General features: G+C 45.9%; 1 protein-coding gene across 12 annotated transcripts in view; it reads left to right on the top strand.

Moving 5' to 3' along the window:
- The window catches only part of LOC135372181 (uncharacterized), a 51,457-nt gene that overhangs the window by 18,404 nt on the left and 13,841 nt on the right, over nt 1-19,212 (top strand). For 6 of the 12 annotated variants that reach the window (XM_064605875.1, XM_064605873.1, XM_064605869.1 and 3 more), the window contains 2 exons: nt 2,808-2,867; nt 4,073-4,206. The exons of 1 other annotated variant lie outside the window; for it this stretch is intronic. In XM_064605875.1, coding sequence (XP_064461945.1) covers nt 4,159-4,206 — 48 coding nt within the window. In that variant the 5' untranslated portion in view covers nt 2,808-2,867; nt 4,073-4,158. Of the gene's footprint in view, nt 1-2,807; nt 2,868-4,072; nt 4,212-19,212 lie in introns of all 12 variants that reach the window. 5 more of the 12 variants (XR_010415855.1, XR_010415857.1, XR_010415858.1 and 2 more) reach the window with 2 other exon arrangements.

The following is a 19,212-nucleotide window of genomic DNA, read 5'->3' as shown; positions in this document are numbered from 1 at the left end:
AAATAGTCCTTTTTCAAACAGCCGTGTCTCGGGAACGACATCACCGAGCGACGTCGTCTTTGCACCAGTCGACAGTACTTTTAGTCCTCTTCAAAGTTCCTGCGCATCCAAACTTCTCCAGTGAGAAGCGCTCTGATGAAGAGGGAAAGATCCAAGACCCCGAAGCGAGAAATTCGTGCCACGTGACCTGTGCACGCGTTAGGATTGTCCGCTCCTCGGTAGCGCAACTTTGTACAGTGCTGGACAAAAGTTCACGGAACACGCTCCGGTGTTTTCCCTTCGCAGGCAACGAATAGCAACGAATGTGACCGCACGGACTTACAGACATGTGTCTAGGCAACCCAGTCACCTGTTTGCAAGTCTGTATGGTACCGTTCGCTGCTAGCGTGTCACTGTGAGGTAGGAATGCTCTGGAGTGTGTTCCGTAAACTTTTGTCAAGCACTGTTCTTATGAAGTGTAGAGGCGAGAGAGTAAGAGGAAGGAAGGAGGAGCAAGCCATCGCCGGAACCTGATGTTACCTCTCACATGTGGTACACTGCTTAGCACAGCACACGTAGACCGTTACCTTGGTTGCGCTGAACCCGAACTGAACCGATCACCTTGAACCGGAACTTGAACCGAACCCCAAGAGATAACAGTTTCGAGCCCTGCTTCAGTAGCCCTGCATTCTTAATATAATTAGTTAGATGACTAACGATGATATGCTCTAGGACCTTCCAGGAAACGCTTGTGAGCGATGCAGGCTCATATGTAGTTTAAGAATTCCTCCTACTGTTTACCCTTTTTGTAGACAGGTATTACTGACGGGCACTTCCAATCGCTTGGCACCTCAGCTAGGCTTAGGGACGTTTCAAAAAATCCTCATCAAGTACTGTGAACACCACTCTGCATATCGTATAAGAAACGTAGTCGGAATTCCGTCAGGACCAGATGCCTTCTTACCATCTAGATTTTACACGAGACATTGAAAACGGCCTCCTGCGAAATCTTCAGCTTTGGCAAATCTGGAAGATTAAATCTGGGGAGAATCACTGGACTATTGTCCCTTTCCCGCGTGTACATAGACTGCAAAAAATCATTTAAGATGGATGCCACCTGAGTTTTGTCACTTATGTGGCAGTTGTTTAATAATATTGTAAGGTCCTTACACTTACGGGTAGTAAGATATCTCCAGAATTTTCCTGCTCTGAATTTTAATGAATGATGGAAGAGTGAAGCTATAGAAATTACTTTTGGCTAATGAAATTTGAGATCGAAGTCTACTGGACATTTGTGCAATTTTTTTTCTGAATTTTACAATTAGGGCTTTCTCTAAAAACTTTGTTCTGGCGCTGTAAGGTCCTCTTTAGGTCAATGATGTCTTCTGTGATTAAAGGATTTTTCTTCTGCATCACTTTACGTCTGTAGGAATAAACCTGAACTCTGCTGTCATAATGATTGATGTAAATATTCTAGAAAATTGACCTAGTGTTGCCGAACTTGTTTAACACAATGCCTCAAATTCTTGGTAACTATCCTCAAACGAATCTAGAGCAGAGACATCATTCGTCCAATTAAAATTTAAAACCGAGGCATGACAAGGCCCTTGCATACTTAAGGTAGGAAGAACACAACTAAGGTGGATCACATCGTGATCAGAAATACCCTTGACGACTTCATATGAGAAAGACGACTCTGGGAACAAATGATTAACAGACATCAGGTGCAATATTGCCCTATGCCTACCTAGGGCAGCTCTTGTGCCTTGTCTAACAACTTGAGTCAGGTTGTGCATGAAAGAAGCATCCAATAATGATTTACTTAGTGCAACATCAGTTTTACCCTCTATCAGTGCATTCCAGTTGATTGATTAAAAAAGATTAAAATCACCAGTGATCAATACCCTGCAGTGCTGGTAATTAATGTTGACACGCATATATGCTCATTCAGTTCTTCAAATTAATTCTGTTGAAAGGTGGGAGGACGGTAAAGAGCACCAACAATAATACATGTATTGTCCCGGGAAAATACCTTACAGAAACGACGTTCTATACCACTAACTGGGTATTCGCATGAGCAACTTGGTCGGGCGCGTGACGACTACATGACTACACATTATTTCTCTCAAGTTCTTGTTCGACATAATTAACAAAGCTAACGACCTGTACTTTGAACTAGCTCTGCAGGTTTCTAGGCAGCTTTCGCAAGCGACACTCTATAAGTTTGCCAAATGTTGTGCATTCATCGGGTTCTTGTGCTCAACAAGTGCTCAACAAGTTCTTGTGCTGGCTCTTGTGCTAGCTCTTGTGCTGGCTCTTGTGCTGGCTCTTGTGCTGGCTCTTGTGCTGGCTCTTGTGCTGGCTCTTGTGCTCTGGTTGTGTACTTAAAGTTGTTGTTGGTGGTTCCTGTGCAAGTGCATCGGCTATATGGGACAGTGCACCAACCCTTTCACTCTGCTCGGAGGCATCTTTCGGTCTCTGTCTCTGTCTCCTTGGCATAGAAGTTGCCGGCCTGGATGAAAATGGTGCAATGTCAGGCTCCCCTGTGCGTGATTCCGTGGGCACCACTTGTTTTGTGCTGAAAGCTGTGCTGTGTAGTGTACCTGCTCTCCATCTCCTTGAATAGATGCCTCACTCTCTGTACCCACAACCAGAGCTACAGCGTCAGCCTAAAAAGCAATAATAGAGTTTGCCTGAGGAGCTTTTACCACTCCCCACACAGAGTACACATCTAATTGAAATTCTGATAATCATTATATGCGACCGCAACAGTAACCAGAATGGTTGAGGCTACACCTTGCTCTGTCTATTCTCGCTACCTGCTGTAGACCGAGGACATGGTGTGTGACATCAGGACAGCGGCTATCTAGGAAACACAGGGTCTCAAGGTATTTCCACTTGCCCACATCATATACCATTGCTCCCTGTCTGCTCCTGAGCGCTATCTTTTTCTTTCTCTCATCATTGTATTGTTTTCGCTTGATGGCGAAACATCTCACGTCATATAAAGAAAACATATCACTTGATAATGCTGCGCTACCATCGACGTTTATATTTACATGCTGGAACTGAGTGGCAATGCTCTCTCTGGATTTTACAATAAGGGCAGTTACAGGTAATATATATTCCACCAGGTAGAGACAGTTTCAGAGTTTAGAGCATGACACTGTGTATGTTTTTGCAACAGTGAAAAGGTAGACAAGGCTACTTATCTGCTGTGACGCTGCCACCGTGTTTATCCTGAAGTTTGCTTAGCTATCTTTTCCCATATTCTACATTTTAGATTGACATTCTTGTACTCCTCATTGTACAGCTTCCAAAGAGACACATTGGTTTCTACTGCAGCGAACAGGTCGTAGAACTGGTCAGTTTGTTAGAAAGACTTCATGTTTCTACGCGGAAAAACCAAGAATTCTGTGGAGCGCGGACAGAATCTCCTGGCGGTGGAGAAATACGCAAGTAGATGTGACGTCGATCACGTGCACCCAGATCTTGCCTCAGAAAGTCGCTCGCACGGATACCGTGTAACATCAGGTAGCTGGGAAACTTGGAATTTATCATTTACAAGGATGGCCACTCCATCCCCTCTATTATCTTCTATCCCTGTGGACCATTTTATAATTTAAAGGAAAAATATCGGCGCTCTCTTCATTTTCTGTTAGCCAAATTTCCATTATGACAATTATATCGGGAGAATATTCTAAGATCACGACTTCTACGTGTTCTGACTTATTAGTTATGCTCCGTCCATTAAGGTGTAGACACGGCATGACGCCCGTCAGGAATGCTGACTGTACCCCCAATTTCTTTGAGTGTCTTCTGTTGGTTGATCCTCCACGCTGTCTCTCCACTTGCTTGATCTCTCTGGTTTCACCCTTCACACCACAAAAAAGTTTTCCCGTCCACATGAGGCTTATCGTAGATAAGCCTATATTATATGCTTTTACCATACCACTGTGATGGAAGTGCACAGATATTGTACCTTATTGTAATAAAATTACTTTCTGGAGGCTACTTGCACAATCATGGTAATAACTCATGCCCTTCAATCAGCATGATACTTTGCCGACTCACTTCTCCCGATCCTTTTCAGTAAGTCCACTGAGAGGAAGCTTTGGATACTCTGAACATTATGAGACTTTCGTTCATGGCCATTCCTACACATCAAGCGCCGTAGCAATGGTTCGTGTGGCTCAGCAAGAAATAATGGGCAGTGGAAAGCAAGGTGTAAGGTAAGCGTGGCAAGAGAATACATAGCAAGGTATGTCCTGAACTGTTTTTGTGCACTAAAATTTGCGAAGTTGCAAAACAAGCAACGTTTAGAATGCCCAATGCAAGGTGGGTTAATACATAAAGATGAGCGAAAGATGAGGCAATTTAACCCTTTGTGAGACGAAAGGAGACAAATCGTGCTCAATGTATATTGACTCTACTCCACATGCCATTACATATGAATTATTGAAATTCGTCGAATTTGAAAGCAGCGGATGCCAAGGAAAAAGGGGACACGTGTCCCACTGACCCACGGATTGTTGTACAGAATGTGGGACAATGTCCCACTGACCAGTGAGGCCTATGCAGTGATGCGCAGCACCTTTTTTTATAGTCATTGTAATAAATGGTACACCAATATAAATATTTGCGTACCATTTATAGACCCTGAAGGTTTCGGGTTTTATTTTATTTCAAATTTGGGGGTAAAAATCGGATAAATAACTTCATGTCAAAAATTCATGCAAATTCGGGTTGGAAAAAAAATACTATCTGATGGAATTCGGGGAGTAATCGGGATTTATTGTAAACATCTTACGGTTACAAACAGTGTAATCTGTGACATGGCACTATCCTGGAGTCACATAAAATAGGAGCTTAAGTTAAGAAATGTGCTCGCACTTGTTTTCAAAAGTTCATCGCTCATGCTGGATCGTCTTGGAGTCTGCAGATACCTGAGTTTGCTGAACGAGCGCTCCACATCGCAGCTCGATAGATGTCTCCTCTGTCTTGTTCTTGTTTTAAGGCGTAGGGAATGTTAGCCATCCTGGGGGAGGCTTGCTATCCCCCACCCCAACAAAGAAAAAAAAATGAAAAGAAAAAAGAGGAAGGCAGGAAGGTTGGGAGATCTTGCAGGTGGCACAGCTTGAAACAGTCTATTGACCCCTATGGCACTTTGCCAATGGCAATCCAAGCATTTCTATTTGGAAGTAGAGGCCGCTTCCCGTCAGGCTGGCTGTCGTTCTCGTAGGTCCGCTGCTGTTCGGAGTGGTCCGAGGGAAGTTCACGGAATGCCGGCGCCCTTGCAGCTGTTGGGGTGGTGATGGCATCCCGCTTCTCTGTGACTGCGGGGTTTCTTCACACCTCTCGCGACGCTGTCGTCGGCCCACCTGGCAGTTGTTGTTCGTGGCCCTGGCTTCTGTCCTTGGGGGGGTTCCCGAGGACTCCTGTTTTCTTCTTTTGGAGTGCCGGTTTCCTGGAGGGACACCCTCCGTAAGTGGTCGCGTGGCTTCCACCACAGTTTGCACATTTCGTTGCTGCAGGGTTAGGGCAGTCCCTGTGGCTGTGAGGTGCACTGCAGCGTTTGCAGCGCACACCACTCCTGCAGTGACGAGCGATGTGGCCGAAACGCTGGCAGCGAAAACACTGGGTCAGGGGTACATGTTCATGAACCCTGTAACTGTTGAACCCGAGTTCAATCCTACTTGGCAATGGAATGCCCTGGCGGAAGGTCAGAATCACGTTGCTTGTGGGGATCTTCGTCTCTGCGTTGTCTCGTCCCAGGCAGTGGCGGAAAACGCGTTGGGCCTCAACAACGCCATCCTCACGTAGAAAATCCACAAGCCGTTGGTCTGTGTACGGGTCGTGCATTCCACTGATTCTCCCGATGTTTCTTGTGTGGGACACTGGCACATAGCACGACACTTGGACTTTAACGAGGGCTTGGATGGCACAGATGCTTTGTACTGCCTCGGGGTCGGCAACGGTGAGAGACATTGTTCCGTCGGCGTAGATCTCAGTCACGGCTCGAATATCCTTTACAATGCTGTTAGGGTTAACCTGTAACAGCGATTCGAACGGGTTAACCGGTCGAATTGTGATCGGGATGCCAGGCCTGCGGCCCTTCTTCTGTAGGAGTGGAGTGACGCTGTCGTCCTCCATCTTATCAGTACCACAGTCAGCGTCGGCCTGACTGCTGTCTGGTTGTAGTGGCTCGTCGTGGTTTTTCTTTCTCCTCCGTTCAACTGCTTCCGTTGAGCGGTTCGTGCGTTCGGATGCTCGCTCCTCAGTCAAATGACTCTCGCCCAATCAGCGCGAAGGAAACTGACGCCAGTTTTTTAGACCAATGAGCATTCAAATATTTATACATGTATTGCGCAGTCAATCAGAGATCTTCCGAGTACGCTCGCCGGTGGCGACAATATTTTCGGAGGCGGTGCGTTTCGCTTTAGAGCCAGCAGCTGGCGTTCGGACTCGCGAATTGTTTCTACACCAAGAAGCAAATCAGAAATGTTGCCCAGGCATCTCCCCTGGCAGCTGTGACAGTTCGGGGACACTCACATGATACAGCTTGCGTTTTTAAACAGGAAAAATCGGAATTCATAGTACAACCCCAACCGCTACACAACACGAGCAGTCCGAGACGAACGCTGGCGACTCCGTGGACGCCGGTTCCAGTCGGCACAGCCGCTGCGCTGTTGCCTGTTTGAGCGCTCGCGAACAAATTTGAAAACGGCCAATCATCGCCCAGAAAACGAATTCATCCTCATGGGAACCAATCAGTAAGCACTAGCCACCGAATGCTTCCATGACGTTCAATTTATGACGTTTTCTGACGTACGATGACGTGAAACGTATGATGCGCCTCACTTTATCCCGCAAAGGAACTCGCGAGTTTCGGGCCCTTGGTTTCTGTTCGTAATTGCTCCCACGCAACGTGCACCGATGAACGCCGTGAACGCTGCCCTTCGCCCTCACCCTCGTTCACTCCCTTCCACCAGCACACGCACGCGCCTTGCCGACCAGTGCTTGCGGGGCGGGCGAGCACCGTAGGTATGTTAGCGTTTGTAATTTCATTTATTGAGAGTTTTAGAAGCAATCAACTGCGTATTTTGTGAAAGGCCAATATGTCATTGCCTTGGAGTGTCTAGCTTCGGTGCCATTTCGCGGGTAGAAATCGGGAACCCGAAACAGGCGAACCTCAATTCGGGGAAGAATCGGGTTAAACCCGAAAACTTCAGGGTCTAACCATTTATTACAATGAGTTCTGGATTATAAAACCAAGACAACAAAATAAACATATGTAAGGAGTACGGAAAGAAAACTATAGAGAGAACTCCGGATCGCGACGAACGCGGTTTACAGGGAGCGGAGGAGGAATAGTCCATGTGATGGGCTCTCCATCAGCATCCACCGTCGTCAATGATGATTTTCGGCTTCTTCAGCTGTCCCAGGTTCTCAGCTGACCACACTACCTATACGCTTTGCTGGCTTTTTACGCACATATGACTGTCTGCACCTCTTTCCTGTACTGGTAGATGGTTCATTAGAGACACTGCTGCTTGAGTCACTCCTCTTCGTGGGCTCCAACTCGGGCACGAAATCTTCATCGCTGTCAGTTGTGCTACCGTTAACATCGCTGTCATTTGGGTCTTCTGCTAGGCTGAAGAGCAGCTCGACTGCTTCTTCAGCAGTAAGCGACCTTCCTGGAGCAGAAAATTTTCATAAACAACACCGTGAGTATCGGCGCTGTACACCAAATTAGGCTTAGGCACCAAACTCGACAGTGTCATGATGTGCACAAGTTTTTGAAGAAACCATTCATAAAAATAATGCAAAAATATGACACAATCATCAGTAATCCAAACTGCTCAAGAAATAAAATTTCCGTGCTCGCTTGTCATTCAGGGATTCAGCACGATGTCTTCGAAATAGGGCGTGAAACAGAAGTGCATCCGCGAGTGGGAACGATAAGTTCATCTTTTTCTGTGGTGCCCTCTGATGTACAGCAGTTGGGTAACTTGTGAAAAGTTCCTCTGAACATCCACGAGATGGCAGGACAACCCGTAAAGCTGGAGGCGCGAAATTCAAAGAGCTCGAAGGCATTTCGTCGGAGCGGAGGAAGTTGGCTCTGAAGAGCAAGTGTATGTGCTGGTCGTCGTTTTAGGCATGTAAAGCTTGTTCCACAACATGAATAATGTTAACTGCCAGTCATGTACAAAATGACTTTGCATGGTAACTACAGTGGGCTCTTGTTAATTCGAACTCGAGGGGGCGGGATATGTGTTTGAATAAAGAGGAGTTCTGACAAAAGGGAGGTACTCTCCTTGAAGCTTCCAGAGACGCATTGTGACGCACTTTGTGTTTGGTTATACGTTCACGGTACAGGTCTCACTTTATGACGCATTAAAAGGATATTGGAGTAAGTCGAATTGTTACTGCTGTGAAACTTCGCACTACCCCCGTTACATCCCCGATGACAAACCAATGTTACAGCGAAGAACGCCACCCGAGCCTCGCAGCCGGACTTTGAATGAAATACAGGACTCTTAACAGGCAAAAAATGGGAGAAGTCTAGCACTTGCAAGTCAAGCACTCGCAAGCACAGGACTCATACAATAAACAAAAATTTATTCATTTTAAAGTGCCACTCCGGACTCGCAGAACAGCGTTTATTTTACTTAGTCCATGAAAAGGCGTCTCAAGGATCCTATACGCGAAATTACAATCCTGTTTACGAACGCTGTGAATTTGTCTTAATTTTTGAACAGCTGCTGAGCGTCCACAAGTTTTGATGACGCAATGAGCGAGTGACGTAATCATAAGTAGAGCCTGAAGTTTTAGGGTTTTGCCCGATTCTTCCCCGAATTTGCACCCCGAATTGAAGGTTGCCTCTTTAGGGTGAAACCCGATTTTTGCCTGGCAAATTGCCCTCACTTGGATGTCTGTAGGAATGCACTAACTTACTTGTTCGGCAGCAAATGCAGTTACATCACCGTATGTACCAAACCACTACAGTTACTTTGAGTAACTGAGCCCGATTTCCCCCCGAATTTAGCCTACTGGAAGTTTTTTCCCCGGAATTCGCATGAATTTAGTGCACATGTTTATTTACCCGAGTTTTACCCCCCGAATTTAGAAAAAAATATTTCCCGAAAACTTCAGGCTCTAATCATAAGCCCACAAACTGCAATAATGTCATGTTCTGGAGGGGGCATTCGACTCCTAGCAGCGACACCGGCGTCCGGGGAGGGTCACGTGACGGAGAAGACATGTGAGGCTGATTGAAAGAGGGGAAAATGGGAGGGATGTCTTCTCCCTCCTTTGTGTTTTCTCCAAGATCGGTGAGGTTGGACGGTATTTCACATGGGGCTCTTCTACCGGAGCCCCATGTGCCCCAAAAAGTGAGCCCCCCGGAGGACTCGAAGGGCAACAACGTTGCCAGATGAGAGCAGGGCACTCTGTCGGAGCAAAACATGACGCCACAGTTCTCAAAAATAAAAATTAAATTTCTCTAGCTTTCGTGTCACGTAGAGCCAAAATATTCTTCTCTTCAGGAATGTAAAGTGAGGCAGGAAGATTTCAGTAACATGACTTTGGTGGGATTCTGAAGACACGAGATTTAGTCCGTAGTGGCACTTCGAGGTTGAAAGAAGTCAGTAATTCGAGCTTGCAGCAGTTTCCTGGAGGCGAGAGTCATTTAACATCGCTTGCAATTTGAACACAAGTTCAAGCACACGTCCTCGTTTTCCTGTGTATCAAAATAGCACGCTAATGTGTCAGGCGTTGATGCTACGTCCAATGCACGTGGTAAAGGCACTGGTTCATAGCTTTGGTTGTCCGAATCCTCGTTGGCACAGTCCTCATGGTACTCCGGTCTAATTCGGCTGACGCACACAGCGTCGATGATGTCTGTGTCACATCCCCACGATGTCGTCTACGCTGTCGTAACTTCGAAAAGTGATACTTTCGGGTATAGCATCACAGCCCTGGTTAAGAAGCTGATTATCAACCTCGGGAGATGCTTGTTCCGGGTTCGCAGATCCCTAGGCGTACAAGGGTTCGCCAAAACTGCATTTGCGGAAGCAGTTGGCGAAGGTTTGAGATTCCACAACATTCCAAACAGTCTCAGGGACATCGATTACGCAGAAAAAGTGCGCCTCATATGCTTTATCGTTGTTTAAGCGCAAAAGGATTAGTTCCAGGAGGCGTCTCCTGTATAGGGTCTTCAGGTTCCGGATTATTCCTAGATCCATAATCTGCAACACAGCTGTGGTGCTTTTCGGTAGAAATGCCAAGCGAATGGCTTTCAACCCTTGGACATTACAGTGGGCTGTACAGTTGTCTACAAACAGGTGAATCTTCCTGCCTTTTACAGCAAACTTCAAGTGTGAGAACCCAGTCAAAGCAAATTTCGGCTGTCATCCATGCTTTCTTATTAGCTCTGTGGTGGACGGGACATGTCCTAATACACTTAAAGCAGCAGGGCTTACTTGCCTTGCTGATCACAAGTAAATGGCACCATTCTGTGCCAGTTGCATTTGTGCACAGCATGGCGGTGATTCTCTCCTTGCTCCTCTTCCTTCCAGCATCCTTGTACGTTATCTTGTTTGGCCGCGGCTTGAAATAGAGTGCGGTTTCGTCAGCATTAAACACATCGTCCAGTGAATACGAAGCGAGGAGTTCGCGACGCTTTCTGGACAACCATTGTTCACAAGTGGCTTTGTGGACGTCGACGCTGAAGGTGGGCTTATGACGTACCTTTAAGCATGAGAGCCATCCTTCCGATGCCGTGAAGTCTTCGATCCCCATTTGGCTGGCAAAATCTCTCGCTTTCGCAGCAATTATGGGACAGCACAACGGCAAGTTTGGGCACTGCACGTGCTTGATCCATGAGATCACGGTGTTCTCGACGTCTGGATAAGCCGAAGTCTGAAGCTGCTTCCGGGAACACTCCATGTTCTCTTTCTCATGTGCATTAAAGATTGACTCCCTGTTTCTGACGTAGGAAGAAAGGTGATTTTGTTGATGCCGTACTTCTTCGCAATCTCCGTCTTGGATTTCTTGCCGCGTTCCTCGTCCTGCAGTATCTGCACATTTGTGTCAAGATCTTTTGCTGCATAGTTCCATCTTTTCACCATGGCGCTGGTCGGGAAAATAGATGATGACAGTGAACAGATTGCAGAACGATGTCGACTGCTGCAAAGTCACAAAAGCAAGGGATGACGGTACCGCCGTGTGAACCCACCTCATCCCTCGCCATGGTCTCAAGAGGAAGAGAGAGAAAGAGGAGAGGGGCGAAGGGAGAACACAAACATTCACGTGAGCTCATTGCTAAATTGCTCTTCAATTGTTGTTCACGTTGCTGCTGTCATAAATTGGTGAAAGCATTCTTGAACAGCACAAAATTGTCAAAAGGATGTGCGCCATATGGAAGATGTTGGGAAACTGTGACCCATTCTTATCTGATGTGCGAGCGCCATTGGTTCAAATTATCCGGTGTATATGGTCATCCGTTCGAATTAAAGGAAGTTTCTCCCCATTGAAATGCATGTGCCTTCGATGGGTCCCGAATGAGCGTTCCAATTATCCGAAGGTTCGAATTAAGCGATTTCAAATTAACGAGATTCTACTGTATTTAGAAACAACATACCGTCGGCAGCACTTGACTTATGGCTTAGGTGCCGTTTCTGTGCAATTAGAAATGCTCTTTCGCTTGGTGTGCTGCATATCATTGATCTAAGAAAATATTTCACAGTGACACACTCAACAAGCAACTTCTCAGCTGTACCTTAACAGATAAGCGCAATAAAGGCACAAAATATTATCAATATTCTGTCTGTCTGAAAACTTATTCAAAGCAAATGTCTTCTTGTTCAGGAAATTCAGATAACTACTATGATGTGTCGTACGGGCACGGGCGTCGTGTGGGCTACTCCAAGGGCAACAGCATGTCACAAAATTTGCTTTGGAACTTCCACGTCTCCTGCATGCTGCAGTCCAGACATGCTGAATTAGAATACAGCTGTGGTGTCACTGTTCTATCTACCTGTGCATGGGTAGGAGTACCGTAAGTCGCTACACTGTCGACTTTGAGAGCTGTCTTAGGAACGCAAGTCGTAATGTCATGGGGCTGGTCTTGTGCAACACCATCTAGATAGAGAAGGCCTGCTTACTCGTAGATGTGACGTAACAACTGAGAGTCAGCCAATAAGGATAATGTTTTCAACGGCAGTAGCCAATCATGAACAAGCTTTCAGGGGTCGTGGCCATGCAGATGAACCACCATCGTCTGCGAGCAGTGATCATACGTCCCAGCGTGCTAAATGGGAAACCTTAATGAAGGATAAAATGGTCCCATATCTTTTTCAACACTGATTTTTTTGGAAAGTCTGTTGCACTTTTTGTCTTCATATTCATGTCTACAGGTTCCAAGATAGCTGCGATCATTTGAGAGTTCTTCAATTTGCAGAGCGGCGACATGCAATAGCAGACGAATTCTAACTATATATGTCACTAGGTAGCTCTGTCGGGATTGCTGTCACGCTGTGGTGCTCAGAATCACTCTGCTACCAGTGGCATGGCCGAGTGGGTTAAGCAGTCTAGCTCATTCGTGGTAGCCAAGGTCGTGTTGAAGACTGGGAGGCGTTGGGTCTGAATTCTTCCACCGACTGTGCTGTGTAAGGTTTTCCAAAGACTTTCCAGACGAATGTCAGTACAGTTCACCTTGAAGTCGATGTAGTGTCTTCTTTAACCATTCATATGATTAGCCTCTATTGTGCTTGGACGTCCCACACAGCACATCCACGTCCACCGGTACATCAAGCAAGATCTACTTTATTTCTTTCGCACAGAGTGCACCTGCACGCTTGCTACTTGACTGCACGCACAACAGGTGGTGCCTTGCCACAACACTACACTACAGTGGCCAAAGACGCATACCAATACCTGTGTCGCTCACTGCTTTCTGCTGTCGCCTTTCCACCTATCCACACCTGTACACTGCTCATAGCCACAGTTGTTCCGCTGTGTCAACACTGAATAAAAAAAAAATCACTCTGCTGGTGAAAGCTTTTGTCTGCCTTCCTGATGAAGTCGGAAAACAGACAGTTCTGGATGAAGTTACCTTCCACAGTACATCTTGGGCAGCTGGTATACCCTGTGTGGCCTTTAAACATCAGAATGAAACTTATAATAACCTTTATTTATGGTGCTCCAACATAAGCGAAACAAATCCTCATCCTAGGAAGGAACACCTAGTCAGCAAAAAAGTAAAAAAGCACAAGGGTAGACACAGATAAACACATAGACCCAGACCAACACACTCCCCTAGCTAAGGAAGTGTAGTGACGTAGCAGGCAGTACACACAAAAACTGTACATAGTGCATATTTACAGCAGCAAAGTCCTAACCATTTTTTGAAGTCATGAAGAGAATGAGCCGCGACGATTTCTGCATTATAAAGGTTATAATATATTACTACTAGATAGGTCATAGTTTGTTCAACATATCTGGTACCTCCCCTTGGGGCACATAATTCCGGCACATTGCTAAGAGAATGAGGCACAGTATGAACAGATAAACCATAAAAGCGGGAAAATAATTTGCGATTGCTCCTGCAGCTTCTAAATATCACCGTCACTAACTTAAAGCCAAATATATCTGTCACCCTGAATATAATTCATACTTCAGAAACAGTGGTAGTAGTGATGAAGTTAAGTTTGAGGAACATTTGCAGTGGTGCATACAGCTCCTTTTTCTAAAAAAAATGTGCAGGCGTATCACAAATGAAATTAACAATGCTAGTCTACTCTGTACAACAATTTCCCGGATTCCAATTCCTTCTACAAGAAGTGATTTTAACTCTGATAACAATTGGCCAAGGTACTCATTAGCGGAGTCTTGTTTTCCATTGCCAGCGTAAACTCACCAACTCGATATGGCAGCCGAGAACCACAATTCCTTCTAAGTATTGGATGGGTCATAGTTGTTTAGGGGTGCTCTTCAAAATCGGAGGCTCATCGATACAGAAACCGTGACTAAGTACTGGAGGTACATCACTAGTATTCCTTAGCTGTGCTTTAATTCAAGCAAGCTTGAGCTCACAGTACTGGCCAGGGGACATCACAGTTACTTTACTAGACAGCAGACTTCCCCTTGGTGTTCCCGGAAGCACTCTGGCGTCCCCTTTCAAATGTGCATGGTAGGAACGAGCCTTGAGGTCTTGCAGTAGGGATGTTACAGAACATTGAGGAACACTGTTCACAGCTCATGAAGCTTTCAGTTGTGTTGGAATTTTTTCTGGATTTTCAGCTCTTTCATTGTTTTCTCTGCAAGCGTGGCGTGGTCCAGCAATGCTTTGTGTGTCATGAGTATTTTCTTGAAAAGTTCTGTGAGTGCCTCACCCAGTTGGACTGCTGTCAGGAGCTGAAGTGGGATGACCGTCTGTACTTGTGCTGCTTTCTCCGCTTAAGTAGGGATTGAAAAATGTTGAAGTAATCTCGTGGCAACATGAAGACAAAGGATCCTCATTGTCACTCTCTGTGTCGGCCTGTATGCTGTGGAGCGCTCTGCTCTGCGATTCATTGGACTCTCCCAGCAGGTCAAGAACCTCCTTTGTCATTTTGTTCGCCTTGTGGCTACCTTGTGTTTTACTTCCATATTTTAGCATTTCTTTGAGGCTTCAGCATGTATAAAAACGAAGGAAAAACAACTTATGGTACACATCAACTGCCACCTGGGTCTTGTGGAAACAGGAACTAGCTGATGGCGGTTCAGTAGCATGATCACTAATGCCAGTGTACCCTATAAAACAGAGAAAGGAAACCAGTGGTAGAACTGCTGTGCCATTTGTGCCAAATTTCACAAATACCTGAATCCTGCTACAAATAGCCAGTTTTTCAAAGAATTGCACCAAGTCTGCTCCAAAACGAACTCTGAAAGTGGAAAACGAAACTGAAAATTGTAGAAAAGTTTCTTTTATCGTGACGGCGCTCCGGCGTATCTCGCGTACCTCCACATGCTGAGCACTTCTCTGCTTGGGTGTCTTCAGTATGGTTTTGTTTCGGACGATTTCGTCAGTGATTTTTCTTTGGAGGCGGACCCTCATGCAGCTGCTTCTTTGGCGTGATCTTCTAGACAGGTTGGGCTGACGTTGGGCTCTCTATGCTGCTAGCTTGCACTTCGGAGATCTCGATGCTGCATCCCGTGCTAAGAAGTTTCTCCAGCGTGATGTCAGTTTCGCGAAGTGCAGCCCTGCGCAGTTTCTGCGACGAGGTTCCTTCTATGGTCTGCAAGGCTATCTCGTCCTCAATGGCTGTGAACTCGCACGTCGCACCCAATCTTCTGTGTCGCACTTGAAACTGGTCCAACATCTCTCCACGCACTTGTCTGGCCTATCGCAACATATGGCGCTCGAACACTGTATTCTTCTTACGGGCGAAGTGCTCTGTCAGGCATTTGACGGCCGTCTCGTAATCCGTTCCCGTGTTACAGAGCGATAGGAATGTGTCGTACACTGCTTCGCCGGCATAGTGGAGCAACATTGCTAACTTGCGCTCTGCATCTTTGACATCGGCCGCCAAAATCACGTGCTCGAATCGAGCTAACCACTTGGTCCAACGCTGAGCGAGCGAGGACACATGTGAGTGCTGGTCGAACGGCGGAAGGGCTGGTAGGGAGCTCACTTACTTACTGACTCTGTGGCGCTGGTCGAGCCAGCTTCTTGGCTTTGTTGTCCCGTTACTTCGGACATGGGCTTCTCCGACGGTGGATTAACATCCCATCCTCGTTGACAGTTTTTTGTAGTGTCTTGACAGGGTTTTCTGTAGCTTGCCCCATGCTGAACCGAACAACGACTGAGGCTCCTTTCCGTACATACACTTCAATGCTTTATTTTCGACTCTTTCATACCTCGGCATTTTCTCCCAGCGTATCTGTTTGCAGACATCGTGTTGGATCGACGCGTCTACGTGGCGGTGTGTATCAAGTTACTTCGATGCCATCCGTGTGTGTGATATTATATGTTCGGTTATACGAACACTACAGATGTCTCGTAGGATCTTTGGACTTTCCCTGACCGATACCATTATGTTCGCATCGAGCCAGTTACAGCATTTCTTCTTCAGCCGTTCTAACAAACTCTTCGGCAATATTGTGGTACTGCACCACAGTGTATCGGCTGTAAAGTGAACACAACTTGGTGCAAAGATGTTCGGTATCAAACAGTTCAAACTTACTGTGTAGGTGTCGATCATAGTTTTCCGGTTTAGATCATGCTGCTGAAGATAATGTTAGGCTAGCGGACATATTTGCCAAAGTAGCTGTGCATATACCACTAGAGTGAACAACAACAAAGCCACTTTTCGTTAGCAAGGCCCAGTTCTCCTCACGAATATGTCAGATGTCTCCATGTTTAGTATCCTAGTTCTTGCTGTTGACTGACTCACAATTATGCTCGCAGAAATATCAGAGCAAGCTTAAACGTCTTGTAAAAAGATTGTCGATATCATATAGCATCTCAATGAATCTACTTTTATTTCTCTGCTTTATAGGACTGGGGCCTCAACTGCATAAATATGAGAAAAATAAAGCATCCGTCTTGTAGAAGTGCATATCAGGTCACTCGCACAAAGTGGTTCAAACTACTTGTTAGTCACGATTTTGTGGCATTAAAACATGATATGGGACACCTGCGGTACTTTTACCTAAGGAGATGTGCAAAATATGTGGTAAGACACACACAGACGGCAGCATTGAATTTGAGTGACTTTCGAATGAACTCATACGAATGCCACTTAAAGGTGCAGTGAAAGGTTTTGCTTTGAGATTCAATGTGTTGCGCAAAAAATAACTTGAGCATTTGCAAAGGAGCACGGCCGCAACTGACCTCTGGCCAGTCTAAGAAAGGTGTGCACTCTACAAGCCCTCCACTCTTTCAAAGCGTGTGTAGGCGAATGGGAGATTAGAGTAGCAAGGCGTGATAGTTGGTACCCTGACGTTCAGCCGGAGAATATGTTGGAGCTGGAACACACAAAGGCAGGGAGACGCAAACGGGCACTTAACCGTGTTTCGCATGAACAAACTTGAGCTGTTAGCTAGCAGTCATTGTTCACATTTGCCTCTCCATGTCAGTCTTTCTTGCTGAATATTTCCTGTGCAATGAATGAGAGAAGTCCCAGAACCGATGGGAGTCAAGTAGCCCTGTGCGATCGAAACTCCATAGCAGAAGCAGACGAATTTTCGGTTGCCAATGAGCGCTGCTCCCAACACATGGTTGCTAACATGAGACAAGGGGTCGTTAGATATTGCCAGTTTAATGCGTGGTTGAAGACAGGGGAAATGGGGTGGGGAAGAAGTGCAATACTTGTTTTGGCACCGGCTACGCAGTGATCAAGATCGCATTGCGGAGAAAGCCGCAGCAACCATAGAAGCTCCCTAGGTCGCCGAGGCCTTTATTCTTTAAAAAGCCCTTGTGATCCAGCTGCAAAGGTACCACGAACAAATGTAATTTCTATCCATTGATGTGCAAGAGTAGTTGCAAATGCGTTGAAGGTGAAACGCTACGTATCTAATGGCATTTGTATGGTCGGCACCGGCACCACATAGTATGCGTGCAGCTTCATGTCAGTCACGTGACGTGGGCTCCATCAACTCCTTGGGATGATCTTATCCCCCTTTCATTATTTTTTATACCTTTTTCTTCTGCTGCAGTTTTACGTACCCATTCCCTTGTTGAACCACTGGGTCCAATTAAAAGGCTCAGACTAATCAAACAACAGGGCTACAACCTTTTGTTATCTATAAAATATTTCTGCAAGCATTTTATTTCACAGTCTCACTGCACTGCAAACAAAACCAATGTTTCCTCAGGTCTTTCTTCGTGACATCACCACATGTCCTGTAAGCCAAAGAAAATAACTAAACACATGCCACCAAACACAAAAGTATTACGAGAAAGATCCTTACCAATGAAACCATTCAAGGCACTGGTCACAGGCAATCATCTTTATTTGGCTGTCATCTTTTTCTTTGCATGCTGCACAAAGCCACAGGTTCTCTTGCTTCTTCACAGAAACTATAACGAGAGAAATGTTAGAGAGAGGAGTTCGTTCATCAGTCACAAGCGCTATGTAAGCAAGGAGAGCCACAAAGTAGAATGCACACCTGATGGTGTAATAACTTGCCATGTATCAGCTGTGAAAAACTTCTCAATCTGCTGCAGTGATACCCTGTAGTCCAGCAAAACACTAGGTAAAGCCTCTGGCCGAACTTCAACATCGCTTTCTTGGAGCACGTATCCACACTCCAAAACAGACTTGCAAAGCTCCTCCCCGGCTATAGCAGTCAGGAGCACTGGAATGAAGAGAGAGGAACACTTAACATGATAATATGCACTAAATTAAGATATTACATTTCTGCTGCGCCTTTTGGGGCAGCTGTTTAAATGGCACAGGCCTGTCACCACCACATAGTGCCACTTGTTTCCTGCTCTGAAGGATCCTTTTTGGTGGGCGTCCTCTACACTTTACCAAAGGAAGCTGGATGCAGGTGGTAGGAATATTGTTCTCCTGTTGTGTCTCCTCCTCTTGATTGTGAAGTGGCACTGCTTCCAGAAGTGCTTTCGGAACACTACTGCACAAGTCATTGTAACGTACCTGCACTGTGACTGGGAGATCCTGGCTGCCTGAGGGGGCATCGGGAGGAGTTCACATTGGTTATTGTCTTGCACCGTTTCTTCAACTCTTCAGGTGTAGCTGTTTTACAAACAGTGCACTTCTTCCTTAAGTTAGTGATCGTTACCTCAAGGTGCACCACATCCCTGGAAACAAATGCACTACCAACTCGTTGATATTTTCCCAAGTTTCGTGAGAGCTCGGAAAAGATCTTATTTAGTGCAACCATTATGTCTCAAACATTATGGACCTCTTGTGATGTTCCTGGTATATACTATGCAATGTTGTGATGTTGTTACCTACTTCTTTCACCATATGCAAAATTAGACGCATATAAAATGGGAATGGTATACCCTGATGTTACAAGAATTGCACAGAATCATGTTCATGCAAAATAATACAATCAGTAGGATCTTCCACATCGTCATCATGTGGGGATGCAAACAGCACATATCTGTTATGACCAGCAGACACACTCTGAGAGAGAGAGAATGGTAAGTCTATGCTGGGGGGGACAGCTGTAACAAGTTCTGGGAATTCTTGCGCCTGGTCGACATCATGCTCCATC

This window comes from Ornithodoros turicata, unplaced genomic scaffold (assembly GCF_037126465.1).
Source record: "Ornithodoros turicata isolate Travis unplaced genomic scaffold, ASM3712646v1 Chromosome13, whole genome shotgun sequence".
NCBI lineage: Eukaryota > Metazoa > Arthropoda > Arachnida > Ixodida > Argasidae > Ornithodoros > Ornithodoros turicata.
Note: the sequence above shows the minus strand (reverse complement) of the source record. Positions and strands in the feature narration are given on the sequence as shown.